Source organism: Mytilus edulis, chromosome 4 (assembly GCF_963676685.1).
Source record: "Mytilus edulis chromosome 4, xbMytEdul2.2, whole genome shotgun sequence".
Classification (NCBI taxonomy): Eukaryota; Metazoa; Mollusca; class Bivalvia; order Mytilida; family Mytilidae; genus Mytilus; species Mytilus edulis.
In genome coordinates, this window is record NC_092347.1 from 68,046,785 (window position 1) to 68,072,741 (window position 25,957).

At 31.4% G+C, this 25,957-nt stretch overlaps 1 protein-coding gene across 1 annotated transcript; it reads left to right on the plus strand.

The window, feature by feature from the left end:
- Positions 1-188: 188 nt before the first annotated feature.
- LOC139520309 (condensin complex subunit 3-like) lies at positions 189-24,609 on the plus strand. Its single transcript, XM_071312841.1, has 23 exons — positions 189-269; positions 1,478-1,582; positions 3,833-4,057; positions 4,477-4,705; positions 5,028-5,258; positions 5,743-5,935; positions 6,408-6,557; positions 7,394-7,510; positions 8,316-8,529; positions 9,380-9,556; positions 9,853-9,960; positions 10,929-11,048; positions 11,924-12,139; positions 14,714-14,895; positions 15,659-15,833; positions 16,534-16,704; positions 17,210-17,330; positions 18,128-18,244; positions 18,994-20,824; positions 21,797-21,892; positions 22,330-22,416; positions 23,321-23,392; positions 24,417-24,609. Exons 2-23 carry the CDS (start codon positions 1,484-1,486, stop codon positions 24,445-24,447), a joined length of 4,962 nt encoding a protein of 1,653 aa, XP_071168942.1. The 5' UTR covers positions 189-269; positions 1,478-1,483; the 3' UTR covers positions 24,448-24,609.
- The last annotated feature ends 1,348 nt before the right edge of the window (positions 24,610-25,957 follow it).

A 25,957-nucleotide genomic window follows, 5' to 3' on the forward strand; every position in this document is an offset into this window, starting at 1 on the left:
GTTACAGATAATAAAAAAAGGACAAACGTCCTGTGTCCCTATTATCAACATATTTAAAGCAACAATCACTATCTCTGCTTACTGTTCATTTATTCAGAATATAGTATTTAAAGCGAATTTTATAATCCCAGTAGTTAGTCTTTAGTCTTTAGTTGATTTGGGGTTCGTGTCCGGGATCAGAGTCTTTTATAGGTAATAATTTTTAATTTGAACCGGAAGTAGTTTTGTTGGCGCTCATTTTATTTTCAAAATTTTGAAAGCAGGAAAAGGTAAACAAAGCCAACTACACCTGTTATTATGGACATTCACTTATTAATTATGATCAATCATTAAAGAATTTTATTATATCCAGGTTTTCAGGACATAAATCTGTAAAAATGTTATAGCCTGTAAAAACTAAAATACGGAAAATTCAAATATTTTCTGAATATGGCCGTGTTTACACCACACAATTTGCTCTCAATGCCAACACACTGGTTTGGTGTTGTATCATTCAAGGAGAATTTTAAGCCACGGCTTGACCTAGTTAATAAAATTTATACACATTGACAGATTATGACATTGGCATATTTCAAAAATCATACATTTCATGTCATTTGCTAGTCCAAATATTATGACGTCTGGCAAGGCTATTTTAATTTTTTCTGGGACGTCATTATTATTTGGACTAGTCATTTGCCTCTATTTTGATGCGAATTTCATCTATTAAACCCCAAATCTGCAAAGATGTCAATAATAACATAAACAACTACATGTATCTTCTTCCAATATCACATACATGTAGATGCAACCATTACGATTTTTCCGTAATATTAACGATTTTGCAATCAAAAGTACGCTATTACGGTCAGTAGTCAAATTATTACGAATTCCCCCTTTCTCAACTTCTCCTTGGCAAAACAAAAATGTCCGAGTCGTATAAAAATCCCAGAACACTGTCATTATAAATATAGTGTGTACATCCAACATGGCGAACAAGAAAATCACAATGGTCACTATGTTGGATATACACACTATATTTATAATGATCTTTATAAACTTGACTGCTCACTGTACAGGGATTGAACTTCAGCCTTTGGCATTGGTAGCCCACAGCTTAAATTGTGTAGACCACATACATGTATATAGTCTTGTACAAGAAAAGCAGAAATTTAAGTAGCCCACACCAAATTTTAGGGGCCATTGGCGAGAGGGCCCCTGCTAATTTCAAACCCTGCTGTAAATCATTTTTTATTAGTTATAAATTATTTAATAATCAATGTTTAAAAGTCACCAATATGTGCTAATATTAAAATTTCAGGTGTTAATCTGATAATAACAGTGTTATTCGGTCATTCAAGGTACCGCTTATTTCCTCAGCTCAGATCAAGTTCCTCTCATTTATAAATCATATCAGTTGGACCTGAAAATTTTGACTAATTTCTTATTGTCAATGAACTGCATTTTTTCCCTTTGTAACAATTTCAAATTTATTTAGGCCAACATGAAGCAGCCAACAATGAAAGAAGTGTTTGAACAGTGCCAGAACAGTATGAAAAGTCATAGTAACCTATTGAAATATATGGAAAAATTGTATGACAAGGTAAGCTCAATAAAAATATAAAAACAAAAGACTACAATAATACAACACACTTTAGAATTTGAATTGTGCCTTTTCTTTAGCCTGTTATTTGGATATATTATACTTCATGTTATTATTGATTATCTTGTGGTAGCCAAATGCAAGCTAACTTATTGTGGGTGACCTTTTTTTAATGCTATCCTCTTGTGCAGAACAATCAATAATTTAAAAGACAAAATAAATAACAGAGCATTCATTTTAAAAAATGTTATTAAAAACTGAGATAGCTGAAAGGTATCATATCTTGTTTTCAGCAATGCAAAATTATGTTCTATGTACATGCATATTACATTGACCAATACATTTGTTCATGTTTATAAGGGCTTTCCCAGCAAAATAGCTATCAATTGTTTGCATGTGTTCTAGACAACCACCCTTTGGGAAGTATAATTATTTAAATCCAACTTCCCCATGTTCCCAATACAAACAAAATTTGGCTTGTCCTGATGTCTTAAAAATCTTTTAAAAAAATGAAACTACATTGAAGCTTTGTCTTGTCATAATACACCTTATCGCTATTTGTCCGCCATTACTGGATATCACACAGGTTCCGGTAAAATTTTGACGTCATAAAACAAAATACCTGACGCCACAATGGAAAAGTGATTGTTGTATGCATCAAAAGTTCAAGCGGCCAGGTCAGCCGGCCGATAAGGCTGATAGCAATAAGGTGTATTCTTAAAATATACATGAAATATATATATGTCGTGTACAAGTTGCGATTTTGTACAGGTTATAACATGTACAAAAGTACCTCATACATGTTATAACCTGTACAAAATATTGCTTAAAAATGGTTTTAACTTGTACAAAATTTAAGGTAAATCTTAATGAAGTAAAATATACATTTAAATTCACCAATGCATAAAGAACAACAATAAATAGGCCAGAACGTGTCTTTTTCTTTAGAGGACAATGATCACAAAGTTTCAGAAATATATGTTTCATGACTTATGTTGGCAAAATGTGTTTTCATGTAATTGTATTTTTATGTAGTCCATCATGGCTTAAATAAGTGACACTATTTACTAAAAGCTTGCATTTCCTCAATGACAATTACATTAAATACTAGTAACTAAATTCTTCCAAAAATTTTAAGAACGATGACTAAAAATTTTGGGTAATACTCCTCCCTCTTGTTTTAAAGCATGCAAAGACTAAAACAATGTCTTATATGCTTACTCTGTAAAAGCAAGAGAGAGCTGAAATAGTTTTCATTGGACCACGCTTCATTATCAATATCTTTGGATCTACTCTTCAACATTTTTGGCCTTCAGCATGACTTATGTAAATTTATAATTTTTTTTTTATATAAACTATAAGATCATTGCATGAGGCGAATGTCATTTTGATGTTTTAAATATATATCCTCTACTTTGAAAGCATGTATTTGTGTTCTTTGGATGTCGTCTGCTCCATGGTCTGGTTGTTGTCTGTTAGACACATACCCCATTTCCATTCCCAATTTTATTTGTATACACATCTGTCCTGGCTATCCTCTTATGTCTTTTAGTGTGAACTAGAATGAAAGTATTTTACTATTGCCCTCAAAGTGGACACTCACAATTATAATTCATCAAATAAAGATATGTCCATAGATAGTCATAAGAGGATCATAAGACATGTCCTAAGATATATCTTATGACAAGTCTTAGGAATGCTTCGTAATACCGACCACTGGACATTAACTGTATCAAAAAAGGACAAAACACACTAACATGAAGGAATAATAAAAACGTTATGAAAATATTATTGAGGTTAATAACATCTGTTGCGATAATAGAAACATATCCTTATTTTTCGATTTTGTACAAGTTAAAACCATTTTTAAGCAATATTTTGTACAGGTTATAACATGTACGAGGTACTTTTGTACATGTTATAACTTGTATTTTTGCATTATACAAGTTATAATATGTACAATATTTTTGTACATGTTATAACCTGTACAAAATCGCAACTTGTACACAACATATACATGTATGCACATGAAATCCTTAATATCAATATTGCAGGCCCCTTTTTTAGGCAGAAAGAAGAACTATAAAGTTAGTTGAAAAATATGATTGTAGTGTAATTCATGTATATTTCTGAAATATATGATTGTAGTGAAATGCATTTATATTTCTGAAATATATACATGTATGGTACCATTTAGCAAAAACAACATGTATCTACATCTTTATTGAATATTATTTTTTTACATTTTAGACTGAGTTTTCCAAATTTTGGTCAGATTTTAATCACTATCTGAAGTATCCTATGATTGTATTTCAACGTGAGCCTGTTGTAGAGAGGACAATAGATTTTATTGCCAAGTTTGTGACCTCTGTTAATCCTGATCCTGAAGTGCCTGGTACTGATAAGGATGACTCTTTACTGGATGAAGTATCACAGAACAGATTATTGTTAAACATGTTTGAATTTCTTTTAAAGGTAACTTTACTGGTTATGTCTGCATTAACACACCATCTAACTGATGTATTTTTCTGTGAATTCTTATTTTTGGGTACTGGATAGCTACAATTACTTTTATTCATTTAATCTATGATTTAAACAGAAATGTTGCAGTGATGATAAGACCAAAATTTTTATTTATTTTCTCCAAAAGAACCCATCAGATATTGAAGTTTAGAATTTGAAAAGGGGCAATTTTTTTAAGAAGTGAAAAAATAGCATGAAGGGCCAAACAGTTTGCCAATTTTCATTAAAATGATTTTGAAAAGAATGAATATTAAAACAGTCATGACTGCACCAATTAAATCGTCTTATCATATATTAAAACTTCCATGCTATTGAATCCTTCAAGTAACATCTTTGAAGACATTTTAATTATCTCACACTTATATTTTCAGTCACATAATGTCAATTCAAGAGCAGTACGATTCAGATGCTGTCAGCTGATCAACAAAATTTTGAACAATCTTGGAGATGATGCCCAGATTGATGATGACCTATATGACAAGATCTATCAGTGCATGCTTGAACGATTACGTGATAAAGAACCTGTTGTTAGGTTTCATGCAGTTATGGCGTTGGCTAGACTTCAGGATCCTAAGGATGAAAATTGTCCAGTTATTAAAGGTAAAATTTTGATAACAAGTGATTTATTAATATTCTCATTTCATGTATATTGTTGCAATTCAGCAATACACTGGTAAAGGTTGCCAAAAATGGGGACTACACACTTATTTTGATATATTATCAATATTATCACTTTTAGAAGTAGACATCAAAAATTAACGGTGTAATTACTTTTGCTAAAATCTTGATTTACCCTTTCAAAACAAAATAGAGAAGATGTAATTGTGCATTACTTTGGCTGTTATCTGCTCTTTGGTCAGGTTGTTGTCTCTTTGACATATTACCCATTTCCATTCTCAATTTTATTACTATTGTATTTCAGCATACTTGTTTTTAATCCAGTCAGATCCTAACCCAGAAGTAAGACGTGCTGTGATGTCCTGTATAGCGCCTTCACCTAAAACTCTGCCAGCTATACTAGAGAAAACAAGAGATGTTAAAGACACAGTTAGAAAGACAGCTTATAATGTATTGGGTGAAAAAGTTCATATCAAGGCTTTGTCCATAGCTAACAGAGAAAGACTTTTACAAGAGGGTCTCACAGATAGAGTTGGTTGGTATTTTGTTTCAATCACAAAAAATAAAACTGTAATTAAATTAATTTTGACCATGCATAAAAAAGAAGAAGACTTTTTAAAAAAATTAAGCTTTCATTAAAAAATTAGGACAGGCTTTGTTTGATCATTAAAGTATTATTAGAATTTGATGGTGGCTTATCATCTACTACTACTTACATTATAAGAAAGCATAGACATAAATGAATATGATTTTTATAAAAATTGTTGCTAAAATTTCAACCATTTGTAAAGAGTCATATATTTGTAAATAGGATGATATGGATATCTATTAAATACAGTAACTTTAGAAATAATCTGAGCTGCCAAATTTGAATACTTACTTTGCTCTCTGTAACATTGTAACATATCATATTATAACAGAGATGAGTAATATTTTTACATCACTATTAATGACAATTGCATAGCATATTATGTATATATAATTTTTTTTTGTTCTTTATATTCTACCTTTTACTATAGAGAGTGTAAAAGAAGCTTGCTCTTCCAAACTACTGCAGGCTTGGCTAAGAACATTTGGTGGCAATGTTTTGGAGCTCCTTGGTGCACTGGATGTAGAGTATGCCACTGGCACATGTGAATTAGTTCTCAACACATTGTTCAAGCACACATCAACTGCAGAATTAATTAAAAACTTTGATATCTTGAATGAAAAGTAAGTGTTACCCTTGACTATCCTTCCGTTTGTTTTTCTGTCTGTTCATCCCAATTTCATTTCTGAACTCTTACTTTAAAAGTTATGAAACACACACAATGGTAAGAACCAAAATTCGCAGACAGAGTTTGAATTTGGGCATGAGTCACTTATCATTTTAGAGTTCTGCCTCTTTTTCTCTTGAATTTTAATTTCCACATTCTAACTTAAGTTTGTCTCATCTAAATTTTATGAAACGCATACACAATGCTAAGGACCACAACACGTAGACAGAGTTCAATTTTTTTTTTGTTAATCATTTACCATTCTTGAGTTATGCCCATTTTTAACTAGATTAATTTTTATTAATTTCACCTGTATTAAACTTGCACCAGTATTAATTTAAGACTTATTTGTTGACTGAATGTTTTAGATAATACCAAGACTATACTTCCGACCTAATATTTATTTGTTATGTTTTTGTAATATTCAGGGTGTTGATACCACAAGAGAAGTTGAATGCAGAAAGTGTAATGTATTGGAATATGTTGTGTAAACACATTCATGGTCTTGGAACAGATTTTGATGCTGATTTAGAAAAAGTTCTACCAAATTGTTTGGAATTTTCAAACTATATCAAGGAGTGAGTGAAAAAATATTATATTCAATTTGAAATTTGATAGAAATTTGTTTATCATTAGCTATAATCATTTAAAAACTTAATAGTAATCATTTTGTCGTCCGTGAATATAAATATTTAACACTACTGGAAAGAATAATGCATACATTAAAAAATTCCACAGTGAAAATTACAGTCTGTACTTTTTCAAATTTGTCTGCCCTTTGCATATGTTGAGATCTCTAACTTAAAAATTCTTCTGAACTTGGTTTGTTGAAATTTACCATGATTTTTTGTCACTAATAGAAGGTGTGTTGTGTTCAAGAAAGGTTACTGAGCTGTTTAAATTTAAGTCATTGTCAAAAAATCCTTTCCATCCTCCCTAAAAGTTTTGGGATGAAAAAAAATTGCACCACAATTCATTTATTTACTTGAACATTTTGATATCCTGTGTCAGGCTTCAGTCACTATCCTCTAGAAAATAAATGAATCATAAACAAATGTATTAAAATTGTTCATAGTATTATACAACATGCATATGAGAGTTGTTTAATAAAATTGAGGATGGAAATGCAGAATCTGTCAGAGAGACAACAACCCAACCAAAGAACAGACAACAACTGAAGGCCACCAATGGGTCTTCAACGCAGCGAGAAAATCCCTCACCCAGAGGTGGTCCTCAGCTAGATAGGTAGATGTACATTTTTCCATCATGTGAAAAAACAAATTCACAAAAGATATTATAATTTAACATCTACAATAATGAGACATAGAACACACATACAAGAACAAATGGATAAGAGATTGAATATTCATAATGGTACATTGTATGTTTATAATGGTGTTATTCTAATTTCTAGATATGTTGATACCTTGAAAGGCTGTGATGATATTGATATACAGTTACAAAAACAGTTTGTTATACAACAACTGTTAGCTATTACTGTTTACATGGATTTAGCAGATACAGTGTCCAGGTAAGGGACAACATCAAAAGATCGATGTAGGATAAAAAACTTAAATCAAATAGTTTGGGGGTGGGGGTTTAAAATTCTGCAAGTTTTGTATATATCTAAAATTGATTTATACATATATCCCTATTGGTAAATCAATTTTTCCCAAATTAAGTTAAGAGGTGGTGGGGGTGGGGTCAGTGAAAAACTATGTGAATTAAGTTTTTTATCCTACATTGAACTTTTGATGTCGTCCCTAAGTATATTAATGAATAAGATTTAAAATATGGCATGGTGATAACCCACTAGGAACATTTACAGCATAAAATATGGCATGGGGATAACCCACTAGTAACATTTACAGCATAAAATATGGCATGGGGATAACCCACTAGTAACATTTACAGCATAAAATATGGCATGGGGATAACCCACTAGGAACATTTACAGCATAAGATTTTGTACTTTTTAGTTTTATGCAACTAATCGGTACAAATTAAATTTTTATCAAATTTTATAGAATTACTCACTTGTATGAAATTGATTCACACATTTATGTATTTTTTAAACTGTCACTTAATCACCATCTTTTTTGAAAATAGAAATGATTTTGTTTTAAAAAAAAAATTAACGAAAAATTTAGAAAAAATATGGTTTTAATACAAATACTTATCTTTTTGAAATTGAGTCATATGGCTGTTTCAATTTTATGGGATGAAGACTGATTCAAAAAATGCTATTGATAAGGAGGGGTTTATTAAATTTTATAAGTCAATAAAAAAAACAATATTTAAGATATTTATTCATTATGTTCTTTTCAACATTTTAGAAAAGCAATGGAGAACTTATTGAGTTCAATGTTAACTGCAGATCATGTAGCCTTCAATCTTGTAAAATTTATCATTCCTCGACTGTGTGAGATAAAAGATTATTCTGATAGTTTGGTGAACCAAATGGCAGTGACCATATCAGATATCCGTGAACCAATCACTACTGTGGAGAAAGACGTCAACGAGGAAATGAGACGACAGAATGACCTGAAGGTAGAATACTTAATCTTTCCGATGCTTCTGTTATGACAACATTTGTTTTGTCTTTGTTTGTGCAAGAATGACGATCATTGTATCAAGTAGAAAAAAAGTTATTTGAACTATTAAAAACAATGCAGTACAAGTAATTAAGTAAGTAATTAAACATTTAAAGAAATGACACATCAAAATATTTATTGTTTACACCAATAGGATACTGTGAAATCAAAAAATCAGTGTCAAGCCGTTAGTAATTTTTTTCTCTCACCAATTTATTAAAATAACAAAATTGTTATTTTTCTGACACATATTTTGTTAGAATGTCATCACCAATAATTCAAAAAAATAAGAAGATATAAGTGACCTATTTTTACAGAATCCTTTTAATCTAATGGCAGTGTACAACTCCTGATTTTTTTCTTTTTCAAATGACCTTAAGGAATGGGATGAAGTTGTATTTCAGTGTTATTGCTATCTACAGTAAATTTCCCCATTTATTATGCCCCATTTATGGGCATTATGTTTTCTGGTCTGTGCGTCAGTTAGTTCATCCGTCCGTTCGTCTGTCCCGCTTCAGGTTAAAGTTTTTGGTCGAGGTAGTTAATGATAAAGTTGAAGTCTGATCAACTTGAAACTTAGTACACATGTTCCCTATGATATGATCTTTCTAATATTACTGCCAAATTAGAGATTTTATTCCATTCTATAGTCCACTGAACATAGAAAATGATAGTGCGGATTGGGGATTCGTGTACTCAGGACACATTCTTGTTTGTCTATAATTACAGTTAAACATAAAGATATCTATAGCTTTATAGTAAACACACTAATGAATCATTCTGATTATTATTCTTTTGGATAACAGATTGCTGGTATTAGGGTTAAAATCAATCAGTTAAAGGAAGATATGGATGAGAGTATCCGCAGTCAAGATTTCTCCAAAGCTGCAGAGATCAAAGAGTCAATCAAAGGTCTTGATGAAGAAAGGGATAAGGTTTTGAAAGATAATGAACCACAGACAGAAGAAGTCAAATCAGAAAAGGTATTTCACAGAGAATAATTATCAATTTGGAACAAGAGTGTACTGTACAGTAGGAAAATTTTGCAAGGCATTCATATTATGTTATGTTATGCTTATTTTAAAATTAAGAAATAATAACAAAAATGTTCCCCATGCTTTACTTTGATCTATTAAGTAAAATCATTATAAGGTACTAGAAAAATATGACAGTGAAACATCTCTCAAAGATTTAATTCAAGAAATCATGAAATGACTACTTCTAATACTATAATACTATAATATATGATACTGATGATAGTCCAATGTTTTATTTGTAGACTGATGTTGCAACATTACTGAAATGTCAGGCCATTGTAGCTGAGATGTTAGAAGCATTGCCACTGAAGACACTGAACCCAACTCTTCAAACTTTGATAGAGACTTTGGTATGTTTAACGCTAGATTAAGACTCATTGATATTATGCACAAGACCCAAAGTTGTCAGTTTATTGATTGTTTACTTGGCCTAAAGTAGTCACTATTCTTATGTTATCAGTTTATTGATTGTTTACTTGGCCTAAAGTAGTCACTATTCTTATGTCATCAGTTTATTGATTGTTTACTTGGCCTAAAGTAGTCACTATTCTTATGTTATCAGTTTATTGATTGTTTACTTGGCCTAAAGTAGTCACTATTCTTATGTCATCAGTTTATTGATTGTTTACTTGGCCTAAAGTAGTCACTATTCTTATGTCATCAGTTTATTGATTGTTTACTTGGCCTAAAGTAGTCACTATTCTTATGTCATCAGTTTATTGATTGTTTACTTGGCCTAAAGTAGTCACTATTCTTATGTCATCAGTTTATTGATTGTTTACTTGGCCTAAAGTAGTCACTATTCTTATGTCATCAGTTTATTGATTGTTTACTTGGCCTAAAGTAGTCACTATTCTTATGTTATCAGTTTATTGATTGTTTACTTGGCCTAAAGTAGTCACTATTCTTATGTCATCAGTTTATTGATTGTTTACTTGGCCTAAAGTAGTCACTATTCTTATGTCATCAGTTTATTGATTGTTTACTTGGCCTAAAGTAGTCACTATTCTTATGTTATCAGTTTATTGATTGTTTACTTGGCCTAAAGTAGTCACTATTCTTATGTCATCAGTTTATTGATTGTTTACTTGGCCTAAAGTAGTCACTATTCTTATGTCATCAGTTTATTGATTGTTTACTTGGCCTAAAGTAATCACTATTCTTATGTCATCAGTTTATTGACTTCACTTTTTTTTTTTTAATTTGTTATGAAACAAATTTTAGAAAGTTCTCACACTTGAAAGTAAGATGTCTTCTCAGAAAATACTCTAAAATGTGTTCAATGTTATATTGCAGATATATCAATTTTATATTATAGATATTACCAGGAATAATGAATGAAGATGCAGGAATAAGAAACATGGCTGTCAGGTCACTAGGGATGTGTTGTCTGTTAAATAAAGATCTGGTTTTAGTACATCTACCACTGTTCATGCAGGTATAAAAAAAATGTATCAAATATTGTATAACTTCTGTAATACTAAATGGGGAGGCTTGTTTTTTTGTGTCGCTTCTCAATCTTCCAAACAAGAAAAATGTATGGGCTACTTTTAATTGGTATGAAAACCATTGTTTGTTATGGCCAATTACTACTTTTGATTTAATTGTGGAAATAATTTTGGAAAAAAAAAGGATTTCCAGATATGCTTTCCTTATAACTATCAGTTTCAGATATTATGCCCCCTATTTCCACTCTCTCCATGAGCACACAGAGTTACTTTTTTTTTGCATCAAAATTAAATTCACAAACCTAACTATATTCGGTTACCCAGAAGGTTTTCATGGCCAGAAAACTTGACCAAGACAAGTGGAAATAAGAGTTTGACAAGTTGAATCATCAATAAGTTTTCTGACTTGAAAAGTGAAATAATCAAATAACTAATTCCCTTACTTAACTTCAATAGTAAAGTTTACATAGTTCTCCATTTAAAATGGGTCGATCTGAGTCAGAATGGAGCACTCTGTTAACTCAGAAAAAACTCTAATAGTAGGAAAAAAAGAAGAGAATTCAGACAAAAAGCTATTGCAAGCTGAGAAAACTGTTCGCCTTATGTACTACATGACTTCATCAGATATCATAAAACTTGCTTAGAATATATACATATACTATAAAATCAATTCAGTCACAGACCCACAATGTGGCCAATGTTTTCTGGTTAATATCAAATTACTTGCATTCTTTCTGTCAATTTTGGATAAAGTTCTATTACTGTAGAAAAATTATATGTTTATAAGTGTATTTCCTTACAATTTTTCTTTTACTGTTCATCCTTCTTGCCATGAATTCAAGAAGATAGAACTTTCCTTTTTCAGGCTTCCCAGATTGACGTAGAATGTGTCAGAGTGACTTCTCTGAAAGTGATGATTGATTTGTTACACATGCATGGTACAGAAGCTATTAAACATGCTGGTAAGAAGCCTACTGAAGAACAACTCAATACTAGTTGTGATCTCTATGAGGAACCAACTGATAATTCTGAACAGGCATCAAAACTGGTAGCATTCCTCACAGCTTTCTTGGATAGCCAGGTATTTGATTAAAACAAATTATTCTTAAAGTCTTTCTGTGTAATAAGAGGTTATCACTCTGTTTGTCTGTCAGCACTTCTATGTCCTATGATAAGTCAAGATGGCCTTGTATGATTTCTAAGATTTTTGTGCACATTCTGTATACCTATTTAAGGGATTTTAGTAAAATAAGATCAACAAAATTACTTAATCGTTTAAAAAATTAAAAAAAACTTTTCTACTCTTGGAGAGAGTTCTTTATTACATTTATTTTGTCTGTCTGTCTGTTTCTCAAAAAAAATGTTCTCTCACACTCCTTAGATACTACTTGACATTAGGCCAACTAAAATTAATTAGTAGATTTTCATCCAAATTTTTGAAAAAAATGGGATGGGTGGGAGGATTTTATTTTTTTAAATTAATTTCATTTGAAACCCTATTGTGACGTGTTTTTCATATCTGCAAGTGTAATAATAAGCTTATATCATGTATATACATGTATAAGGAATCGTAATTTTTATAATACTGACAGTAATTATTAAATACTGGAACACTTATAAACAAGGAATGTCATTATGACTAGAACTGTTTTAAAGAAATATATTCAGACATGTATGCTTCTTGACTAGAATGTTTTCATGAGTAGAGTATTTTCATCAGAAAAATGTAGATATTTAAGATTTATATGACAATTATTAAAGAGTGTATTTTTAATAAAAAAAAAAAATAACCATAGACTCTTCCTCAACTGAAATAAAGGCAACTTGAAAAAAAAGTATTAAGACATTCGACTGTTATATTTTTGCCAGGCTTTAATGAAAACCAAAGAAATCTAAAGTTTGGGTGACATCCATAGCACCCCATTAAAAGTAAATGGTCTGTACTGAAATGTTTTTAATGCATAACAAAAATTGGCAGCATAGCTTCAAATGACATGTTTTAATTGAATTCACACAGGCCACACAGTTTGGATATATTTAATATTGTAAGAAAGAGAATAATTGCAATGAGTGGGGCAGCCCCCCTTATCCTAAAGGAGCATACTCATTGCAATCGAAGATAGATTTAATATAGAGAGAGTATATTTATTTTTCAAGCTAACCATTCATTTTCTCTACATCTTTGTGTAGTTAGGGTTGCTTCTTATTGATTTGGCATGATCTATATCCATTAACATTTCAAATGAGCCCTTCCTCCGTACAGGCGTGTTTACAGATATCCATGAAGATTTAACACAGGGGCTTGTGGATTTAAGTCACGGAGGAGTGGTTTCATCTTTGTCGTCTTCACAACGATTTGTAGAAAATATGCCATACTTCAAGCTGCTGTCGAATTATTTAACCGCTGAAATTGGTTCCATAAAGTCAGGCTCCACAGATTCTGTCCCCGATTTGTTTGAGACAGAATGGTTATTGTGTCAGTTGTGAATATCCGCTGCATCATCGTCAATGATATCATCACACATCATTACACGTGCCTGAATCTGTATAAACAGTTTACTAATAAACTTTTTTGTTTGTTCTTTGTCTTAAAATTGACACGAGACGACAGCGTAAAGTACTCCTCTGTGACTTCATGGATACCTTTAAACAATTACCATGTGCTTTATCATTAAATGGTCACATGAACGCTTGACGGGAAGCTAAGAAAAACCGAACTTGAAATGCGTAATAGACCCAGACTTTAAATCATTTCGGGAAAGGACCCAAAGTTCCGGATCGCGTCAATAGAAGTATTAAAAAAAAAAAATTCTTCAAATTTAAAGCAATAAATTTTCACAGTCGGGAGGATTTTCAAGGGTCGGTCGGTAAACTGCAAACAAACAATATTTTAATTTAAGCCTAAATAAAAGGAAAGTCCATGGTTTGCTTATCACGGAATTTGTCACTAACCGTGATTTTCGTTTCTTGGACACAGGTATTACTCCTAATCAATCTCTATTCTCGGTAGATGATGTTGTCATCGTAGAGCAGTAGAATATGTTGACTTATTCATTTTGTTTTGATTACTCGAAGTTTTGAATGAAACAAAATTATCGATGATTACCAGTGACGGAAATGAACAAAATCCGGAAATCGTTAATTTTTTAAAAATAAAAAGAAATTGGGGGGACTATTTCTGAGGGCGTGCAGGGATGAAAATCTTTCAATTAACTTTAATTGGCCTAATGACAACTAATGACTTTACAAATTACATTTACAAATGCAATGTTCAACATCTTGACAATGAGAAGTTGTAATATATAACATTTTTTTATTCATTCTAACGCCTACATAATTTGTGACAAATGTACTAGAATGGTTCTTGCTGACATGAAAGTTGGTCTAATAAAAAAAAGTATTTCTGATGGTGTATATAAGAATTAGAATTTAACAGGTAAGCATAGTATATAGCCTGTATCCTATCATGTTGATTGAATACAAATTTTTTAGAAAATAATTGGATATTGCATGACTAAAAATAAGTAATTTTGTATGTTTAACTTTGTGGTATATTTAACATGATCAAGTGCTGAACAATTCCAACCATTATTCACATATTTAGTAGCTATGTTCATCTAAACCTGTATATAGATAATTAAAAATTCTGTTTCAGAACTCTGAACTACGTACTATTGCTGCAGAAGGCATGTCTAAACTTATGTTGTCAGGAAGAGTGGTATCTTCAAAGATCCTGTCTCACCTTTTATTGTTATGGTATAACCCAGTAACTGAAGATGATACACACCTTCGTCATTGCCTTGGAACTTTCCTGCCAATATTTGCTTTTGCTGGAAGGTATTTATATACAGATAACATACTTGATTACTCCGTCAATGATATAGTTAAATGCCCTACACACAATACTTACATGATGGTTATTTAAGCTGTTTAAGACTCAATAGTAAAGCATGGAATATAAGCAATAAAGCAGGGGCAGTGCTTGTTGAATGAATTTCTATATTTAAATTAAGCATGCTGAAGAATTGCTTTTATTTTCGAGGATTTCATATCTTTATTATATAGGAAAGAATACAAATTTTCTTTTACATTGTATGTTTACGAAAATAAACTATGTGTTTAAAATTATGAGACACCAAAAGCTACAAAAGAAAACTGTTCACTTTTCTATAAAGAGGCCAAACAAAGTTCAATTAACTTTATGTTAATGCATTGGTGTATATTGAATTTAAAATGCAAACAAGAGTAAAAAATATGCATAACCACCAGAGCACTAGAATATCAACCAATCTATAGATTTAAGAAAATGTGGTATGAGTGCTAATGAGACAACTCTCTGTCCTAGTCCATATACATGTATGATAGTTTTATGTCATTCTCTATAAAATTCTAAAAATGTAGCAACAAATTCATGTCAAACTGAGGACATTGGGAAATATACACTGGCTACAGATGATATTAGAGGTTTTATATTGTAAACTATTGATTGACAGACTAAAATGAAAAAAAAATCAGAAATTACTTTGAAATATGAATATCTAAATAGTGGAAAATATGATTTAAAGAGTCATCCCAATCATAATATTTTTCTTCGTTTTAGATCAAACCAAGAAATGATTGAGGAAGCTTTCCTACCCACATTGAAGACCATAGTTAGTGCTCCATTATCTAGTCCACTTGCTGAAGTCAATCCCGACAATGTCGCTGAATTGTTGGTACAACTGACAAACTCAAAACTGCTTCTGGAAAATCAGAAATCTGAAGAGCAAACTACTGTATGTATAAAAATCAAACTCAATTGTATTATAATTATCTTTTTTTTTTTCTCCATTAAATGAAGGGACTAAAATCAAATCTACCGATAACATATTAAAGTGCAAAATGAATCAAAATGATTAGGATAAATTGAGTTGTTTTATTATCAATTGCATTGAAAACAGGTACTTATTCAAGTTCATGTTTATGGATCAAACTTCCCAATGCAAGGTGGACCTTATATGAATTTGGCTATATTTATTGTCCTTTTTAGTTAGTTCTTTGTTTTATACCGACCATACAAGGGCTGTATAGCCAGTCAAGAACTTCTATTTGTTGTATGTTTTAAGATCTTATACATCCTTGGGTTTGAGCATTCTGGATGAAGGTCAATCCAGAAAAGTGCTTAGGATGCACACAAATTAATTAATAAAGTGTTATTTTTTTAGACCACTCTAAATAGCTTTGGCATTCATCCACCACAAATTAAATTTAGTGACACCTGTTCTTTCTTGATAAACAAAGATGGCATTGAATATTGTAGGAAAAATTATGTGGTGATAAGTTGTAATAATAAACTATTTTCAGCAAAATCCTTCTGTTTATAATTTACATAGATTTTAGTGTAATATAACTTTTTAGGACTAACTACTTGTTTCTATTTTTAGGATTAACTACTTGTTTCTATTTTTAGGACTAACTACTTGTTTCTATTTTTAGGAGAATCCAGGCCATGATAATTTAGCTATAACGATATGTAATGAAATTCTGTCTAACCCTGAGGCCAATACTCTGAAGGTGTTTGTCAAAGTCTTAAACCAGCTGGAGTTCTCACCTAATAATGTTGTTAACCTTAAAGAGATTGCAGTGCTAACTGAGAAGATATCAAAAGTAATTATAAATACTGCTTTTAACCTGTCTGTTTGTCCAACAATTCTTTGTTTATTTAACACAATTTGTTGGAATTGCAGAACATAGTTTGATTCTGCAGCTTGGTAGTGAGGAGTTGTTTGTTATATGTGAGCAATTTTTGGGGGGACTGTCAGACTCCTCCCTATTCACTGATTATTTGAATTGTTTCCCTATGCTCTAGTTGAATGACAAGAATGACTAAATATTTCAACATCAGCTTAAAAGTAATAAGTTAAAAGGTGTGAATGCATTTCAAATTTGTCCGACACCAACTTCCTGTTTGCTGATATTTTGAATTTTTCAAAATGTTGAATGAACCTTAACAATCAAAAGTTTAAGGGCTAATACTTATATCAGATAACTAATTCCTGTTTATGATAATTTGAATTTTGAGTTAGGTTATGCAGAACAGAAGTTAGAAATACTTCTTGTTATATTTTCTGTTTTAAGTGTATTGCTTATAATATTCAATTTTATTTTAAAGGTTATAAAGGATAATCCATGCCTGAAGACAGTAGAAAAGATCAAAGCTTATGTAAATTCTTTGCTTCCTGAGGAATCCCCAAGCATGGAAGAAGATAATAACACTGATGAACAAACAGAAGGTAATTTAAATTTATCCGTTCGTCCGTCTGTCCCGCTTCAGGTTTAAGTTTTTTGTTGAGGTAGTTGATGAAGTTGAAGTCCAATCGACTTGAATCTTGGTACACATGTTCCCTATGACATTATCTTTCTAATTTTAATGCCAATTTAGAGATTTTACCCCATTTTCACGGTCCACTAAACATAGAAAATGATAGTGCTGATGGGGCATCCGTGTACTGGGGACACATTCTTGTTCCTTTGTCATTTTAAGTCAAAGGAATTGAACATGAACAAAAAAATGGTATCAGTTAAGTACAGCTGATCCAACAGGAATTTTTGGTTTATAACTGTCAATTGTTGTCCAGTTTTAAACTGTTATTTTTCTCATATGTTTGTCGGTAAATTTTGTTTCAAATTGTTACACTGTCAGAATGAAGTATAGAAGTTTCTTTATAAGTATAATTCATTTTATTGCAGTCTGACTGCCTTTGAATTCGATCAAAGAAAATATTCCTTTTAGATTTGGGATAATAGAAAATATTCCTTTTAGATTTGGGATCAAAGAAAATATTCCTTTTAGGTTTGGGATGCCAGTTTTCTCATGTTTGTTTGTAAATCTTGTTTGAAATTGACACCTGCAAGAAAAAGTAATAGAAGCTCCTTTATAAGTATGCTAAATTTTATTACAGTCTGACTGCCTTTGAATTCTATTAAAGATAACTCCTCCTGTAGTCCTTTTAGGTATTGGATGCAAATTTTATTTTATGTTAAAGTACAAATGTACCTTTTTGATAATTTCTATTATATATTTGTAAAGCCCTCGAAGAGAAAGGTGATGGAGATGCCAACACAACAGTTGACCGTTCAGCTCTGAATGACACAGCCCAACAACTGGAAGGATCTTTGTTTCAAGAATCAAGAACTTTAAAGAGAAGTAAATAATTGTTTTGTTGCATTTTGATAATTTATATTATTAATGATGGAATGTAGTTTAACAAATTTCTCCCCATGTGAACTTATCTTATTTGAAGTTATAATCAAATACACACACACATACACAATTAATTAAATTTATGCAGAAATTTTTTAAACTATTAAACTTATGACACTGGTTACATATTATCATTCAATATTGTGTATACTTTCTATGACACTGCTTACATTTTATCATTCAATATTGTGTTTCACTTGTAAGGATTATATAACCTGAATAATTTAGTCGTTATATTCCGCTTACTACATTAACGCCTGAATGCATAGACAATGAAAAATCTTTAATCAACCATTAGGAATTAGCTCGGGATTTACCTATTTCGCTAAAATTGAGTTAATTGCTGATTGGTCACCTCTACTACAGGGCACCAATCAAAATCCAGGATTCGTGAAGTGTTTTTATCGTGTTGGGAATTCAGGCCCTCGCAAGTAGGAGAGATCGATTACGGGGAGGAACTGAATTATTCGGGTTAAGATTTATATGTCTTACTAATTTTGACATTTAAGGAATATAAAGGGAAAACACTTTTGACTCTTTAAAAGAAAGGCAGTCATGAAAAAAACCCATTTAAAATCACTAAGAGAGGGCATTGATTTTATGAAAAGGGACATGGAGGTTGGAAGGATAATTAGCTTTAATTTTCATTACCAATTTGCTTTCCTAAAGTGTAACTTTGATCTATTTTTCAGTAAAATCAATAACATCAACTAAGTCATTAGATGCATCAGAATTAGAAGCTGATATAAGAGAATTGCCAGTGTTCCCAGAAATTCAGGAAGAGCCAGATACACCCAGGTTAATAGGAATAAAAACACCATCTAAAAGTGTTAAACGAACACCAGCCAAAGGTGCAACTCCTCTTAAAGGACAAACCACCAAGACAATGAAACCATCTAAACTTACAGATGTAGAGAGCAGAAATGCTGCATCTTCTGAAGATAACCATGACACTGAAACTGTTTCTTCTGGGAATGAAACAGAAAAATCTACATTAAGAGGCAGAACACCGACTAAAAGAAAAACAAAAGATGATGAAGAAAGTCCGATTCAAATCAAATCACCTAAAAGTTCATCTTCTAAGAAATCTCCAGCAAGGAAAGAATCCCCTTCTAAGTCTCCAGCTAGAGCAGATAAATCTCCTAGAGGGAGAACCCCCACAAAAAGGAAAACAACTACTGAAGAACATAGCCCAGTTCATAGGAAGTCATCTAAAAAGAGTTCACCTGCTAGAGTTGAGAAATCACCTGCTAGAGGAAAAACACCTACCAAAAGAAAAGCAGCTACAGAAGAAAAACATTTGCAGGGTAAATCACCCAAAAAGCCTGCACCAGCTAAAAAATCTCCATCAAAAACAGAAAGTATTGGTAAAAGCAGAACAGCCACAAGAGGCCAGAAAACTACTGAAAGAGTACAAACTCCTACCAAAGGAAAATCACCAGTAAGAGGGAAATCTGCAAAATCCCCATCCAGATCAGAAACACCTTCAAAAGGTACGCCACAAAAAGGCAAATCTCCAACAAGGAAAGAGACTGCAACAAAAGTCAACTCTCCGAGAACAATGACACCTATAAAGAGCAAACCTAATACCAGAACTGGGACACCAACCACAGCAACACCTCCAGTTAAAAGAGCAACCAGAGGTAAATCTCCTAAAACAATAACTCCAACAAAAGGACAGCCATCAGCCACAGACACAACTCCAGTGGCCAAAAAGATTCAAAGCAAAGAAAAACCATCAGAGAGTCCAGCTTCTGTTAGAAGCAGAAGGGTAGTAGATCAAAAGAAAGATGCTGCTAAACCAGTTAGTAGTTTAGCCAAGAAATCACCATCTCCAGTGAAAAATACTGGCAGAAGTACAAGAGGAAAGGCATCATCTATACTCTCTGATGATGAGCTGTCAACTAGTTCATCAGTAAAATCACCAAGGGTCAATAAAAAGGATGCCTCATCAGAGGATGAGGATGATATACCATCAACCGACTCATCTGTAATCTCTGTCACCAGAAGCACCAGATGCAATAGAAATGTGTCAGGAGATACATCAACTAAATCTCCTGTCACATCTGTCACCAGAAATATTAGACGTGCAAAGAAAATGGCAGGTGATGATGATTTACCCTCCACTGATTCAACTCTGAAATCAAGCCCAAGAAACACTAGGAAGAAAGTACCAGCTAAAGGTACCAGAACAAAAGCCAAAAATACTCCTTCAGTGTCGGATGATGAAGATACAATGTCAACTGATTCATCAATTAAAAGACCAGTCCGGGGTACTAGGAAAACACTTATTTCAGACAGTGAGGAATCTGTTAAATCTTCGTCCAGATCGACAAGAAGAAAACCAGTAGATACCTCAGATGACGATTCTGTCAAGTCTACAGCTAGTAGTAGACGTTCTGCAGCAAGTAAAATAACTGATGATGACACAGATTCCTCTATTGTGTCTAGCACCAGGAATACCAGGAAGAAAGGGTCTATCAAAAAACCTTCCATTACATTACAAGAACTAGCAGCAGACAGGTACGGTAGAAAGTTGTCTTTATGATTTTAATAAGGGTTTTAGTCAGTAATGGAAATGTTTATCAGAAATATTAATAAAATGAAATTTTTATAGATATATTAAATCAGTCAAGCAGAATATGAGATTTTCATGGGGTCTTTTATCAATAAAATATATTTGATGTTCAACAAAAATATAACAGATTATAACAGCAGTAAACTATTTTTTCTTTTAATAGAACTTACAGAAAGCAATTGGTCAAGATTAAGTTGAAATTTAATAGATATAGGAAGATGTGGTGTGAGTGCCAATGAGACAACTCTCCATCCAAATAACAATTTATAAAAGTAAACCATTATAGGTCAATGTACGGCCTTCAACATGGAACCTTGGCTCACACCAAACAACAAGCTATAAAGGGCCCAAAATTACTAGTGTAAAACCATTCAAACAGGAAAACCAACGGTCTAATTTATATAAAAAAAAGTCTATTATAAATGTCAAAAAGCTGTACATGCGAATTCTTGCTCTGTTGCCAGAGATTTACAATATTTCTCTAAATTGAATATAGATTTTCAACATTCAAACTTTAGAGAAGCAGTTATTTTCTTAAATTTAACAATTGAAAATAGAGAGAAAATTTATGACCCATATTATATCAGAGAGAATTTGTTTTCCCTTGATGTTTTTCAGTCTTTTTGTTTGGTGTAAAATCATATGATTGGTCAGACAACAATGGCACTGATTCCAATAAACATCATGAAGTTACAATAGATAACATGCTGTTGAAATCAATTATTTACCAGTCACAGCACCTGTAATTACATTTTGTGCAATTTAGCCACTAACTACATGACAGTTGTATAAAAGTGCCATGTAAAAGAAGTTCAGCAAATTCCTATTATATATATGAGAACTAACATTTTTCAAATTTTGCAGATTTAGTAAATTGAAAAGTAGATTGTTTATTTATTCCTGTATCTATTTTTTAGTGACTCTGAAAGTGGTTCCCCTGCTAAGGTTTCCCATCATAGGATCAAATCGTCAAGGAAAATGACTAAAGACCTGGAAACTGTTTTGGATGAAAGGTAAAGATGAAATATAGTGCTAAAAAATGTAATCTTATATTTAAAAATGACAAAGAATGTTATAAGTGTTTATGATGAATACTGATCCTGTAGGTGACTATACCTGGCTTGTTTGCAGAAATTCTTAGATAATATTTTTACAGATATTGTAGGTATGATTATAAAATCTTACTTATATTGCTATAATTGTTGTTTTAAATTGAGATGGGGCGACCAACCTTTACCTAGAATGTATTAAATCAAATATATGTGTCCTGGCAGCCTGGAATATGTCTCATTTTGTGAAGAGAGAATCATATTTTACTCTTTAGTATTTTTATCATGGCATTATAAGAGAGAGATACTTAATTTACCCTCTAGTATTTTTATCTTGACATTATTGTGTAAATAAAAATGATTTTATCATTTTTTTTTATTTCTTTTTCTCTTAATTGTAGTGATATGGACACTGTATTTGAATCTCCATCTAGAGGAACAAGGTCAGCTGTAAAACCAACTAAGAAGGCTACGGAGGAAGTTACAAAGTAAGAATTTTCAATGTGGCAATGGCAATTACGTAATGATTATTTAAAAATTCTTTACACATCTGACCTGACAGTTGTGAAAAAAATAATCTTTTAAAAAAGATTATTAAAAATTCTTTACACATCTGACCCGACAGTTGTGAAAAAATAATCTTTAAAAAAAAAATTATTTAAAAATTCTTTACACATCTGACCTGACAGTTGTGAAAAAAATAATCTTTTAAAAAAGATTATTTAAAATTCTTTACACATCTGACCTGACAGTTGTGAAAAAATAATCTTTAAAAAAAGATTATTTAAAAATTCTTTACACATCTGACCTGACAGTTGTGAAAAAAATAATCTTTTAAAAGAGATTATTTAAAAATTCTTTACACATCTGACCTGACAGTTGTGAAAAAAATAATCTTTAAAAAAAGATTATTTAAAAATTCTTTACACATCTGACCTGACAGTTGTGAAAAAAAAAATCTTTTAAAAAAGATTATTTAAAAATTCTTTACACATCTGACCTGACAGTTGTGAAAAAATAATCTTTTAAAAAAGATTATTTAAAAATTCTTTACACATCTGACCTGACAGTTGTGAAAAAATAATCTTTTAAAAAAAGAAGAGGTTAGAGGCTTTGTTATGGTGGGAATTATTATGTTATGTTGATAAGTATAATTTATTTTTAGGAATTTGTTTTCGTTTCCTTTCAGTTTAATTTATATACTTAAATAAGTTAAATGCTCTCATATTTATTAGTATCACATCTAACCACTGTACATATACCTGTATTTTGTACAAAAATAAACAAAATATTGGGGGGGGGGGGGGGGGGGGGGAATGTACATTGTTATTTTGTTAAAAGACATTGATTACTATTTGTTTTAATGGTTTAAATATTTTTCTAAATTTCCAGTGAGAAGAAAGGAAAATCAACAAGAAGCAAACAAGATAGCAAGGCACCAGAAATCAATCAGCCTAGATCAAGGTAAGTTTAACAAAACTAATTAGATAACTTAAAACTTTCAAAGACTTGTGAATAGTAGGAAGTATACTCTTTATAGTGAGTTTACTGATTTATAATACCTAAGGCAGGATCCAACATTGTGTATAATTTGATATACAGTGTTTTTGATCTCATAGCTTTATTGATTTTAGAATTCTAAGAATAAAATATGGATTACCTAAGAAACTGTGAATCAAGTAAAGCATCATTATGATAAAACTTCTATCTGATACAAAATTGTTTCTTTGTTGATGAGATTTTGTTCGATAATTCATCTTTAAAGTGTTATTTTGTAAGTTTTGACTTACAGGTTGGCATTTGACTAAATTATTACTCAATAAAACAAAGTTATAAAAAAACAAATCTATAACACAGTGCACAATATGAAAATTTTTGCAAGTAAAAAATCCAGAGAGAGTATAAAAAGAAGATGTGGCATGATTGCCAATAAAACAAACCTCTACAAGAGACCAAATGACACAGGAAATAACAGCTATAAGACATTGAATGTCCTTCAACAAAGAGTAAATCCCAACCCAATTGTCAACTATAAAAGACTCCGAAATGACAAAATATAAAACAGTTCAAACTAAAAACGACAACCTCTGAAATTTTGCAACATTTTAAATCATCTACTTGCTTTCCTTAGAAACTGCTGGCAAAAATACAAAACAGAAATATCATGAAAACATTGACCAAAAAATAAAACAAGAATAAAAAGCACTAACTCTCCAAAATTATGAAAAGGGGGTCTCATCCATGTCTTAATATATTTCTGAAGGTTTTGATCAACAACAAACATGAATACTGTTCATATAGTAAACATTGGTACTCTGCTAGAAACAGGGTGACCATTACTCAACTAAGCCTTGCTTTTCCCTCCATTTCTCAGCCTCGTACAAATATTTCCTATATTTTTCTACACTGCTAATATTGCATATATATATATATTTTAGAAATACTGAAAATGTATGCATTCATGGAAATCATATTTTTATTTCCACAGGAGAACTCTGAGAAGCAAACAGTCAGATTGATCAGCATTAGATGACAGTAGTAGTTTAAAATAATTGACACCAGAGCATCAATAAAACTTTCTTAATTTATACCTATTATTCTATTCCATGTGTTCATTATTTTTTTGTGTGTAAAAGTTCTGACATTTTATTATTTTAAATTAAATAATTCTAACCTTGTGATTTATTGTTCAAACAAACAACTAGCATAACTACAGCATATTTTGTGCCTTCATAGTTTAAGAGAAAAAAACAACAACAAAAAAAAACATTTCCTTCCAGTCCCACATATTAAAATTGTTGAGAATGTTGAGTTCTACCAATTGTCCATATAGGGTAAAACTATCAGATAACTTCTTATAAAAGTTATTGTCCTTAAATGACAAATTTTATTTTTGCCCATTGTCTTGAAATCTATAATAGATCAAGAGAAACTTTAAATGCAAAAATGATCAGCTAGATAAGTTCTACAATTAAATCTGCATGGTAAAATCTGTCAATCGTATCCTTATAAGAGTTATTGCCCTTTGAAGACAATTTTTACCAATTTTATGAGTTTTTGCCTTATATCTTAAAAAATGATAAAACAGATAGAAACTTATATAAGCAAAATTAATCAGCAAGACAAGATCTTCAATGACATTATGAATGAAATGGTTCGGTGACTATATTGGTGTAATTGCCCTTTACTTATGATTTTCACAATTTTTGGGTGCAATTTGCATCATATGATAAATATTATAATAGATAGATAGTCGCTTCAAATCACAAAAATGATCAGAAAAAGCAAAACAACAAAAATACAGAAACAAGGAAAATTCAAATCAGAAAGTCCTGTAACAAATGGCAAAAGCTCAAACACATCAAACCATTGGAAAACAGCTCATATTCCTGACTTGGTACAAGCATTTTCTTATGTAGAAAATGGTGGATTAAACCTAGTTTTATAGCTAGATAAACTTCTCGCTGGCATGGCAGTTGCATAAAATTTGATTACATTGACAACAATGTGTGTCACAAAACAAACACATAATAGGTAAAATGTCAAAATTAGGGGTACAGCAGTCAACATGTTATGATCTAAATCACTGAAAAACAAATATAATATTTTCAAAAATATTATGTCAACAAAGAAAATCAAGATGGCATATAGACAAAGCACATAAGCAAAAATGAAAGACAAGAAACAAAAAATTACCACAGCACAACAGCACATTAGCAGGATGTTTAAATACCAAGCCACACCAAAAATGGACTTCTTAATTCTATAATCAGTAAAGGCAAGATCTACAAGTAAAATTTTGCCGTTATGTAGACCCACTCATTATAAGAGTGATTGCCTTTAATTTAAGATTTTATATGCCCCACCTAGGGAGCATTATGTTTTCCGGTCAGTGTGTCTGTCCCGCTTCAGTTTAAAAGTTTTTAGTCAAGGTAGTATTTGGGGAAGTGAAGTCCAGTCAACTTGAAAGTTAGTACACATGTACCAGATGAAAGGATCTTTCTAATTTCAATGCAAAAAATTTTGACC

Coding starts and splice junctions, on each gene's coding strand:
- LOC139520309 (XM_071312841.1), top strand. CDS start 1,484: ATGAAGCAGCCAACAATGAAAGAAGTGTTTGAACAGTGCCAGAACAGT. Junction 1,583..3,832: donor TGGAAAAATTGTATGACAAG/GTAAGCTCAATA, acceptor TTTACATTTTAG/ACTGAGTTTTCCAAATTTTG. Junction 17,331..18,127: donor CACTGATGAACAAACAGAAG/GTAATTTAAATT, acceptor ATATTTGTAAAG/CCCTCGAAGAGAAAGGTGAT.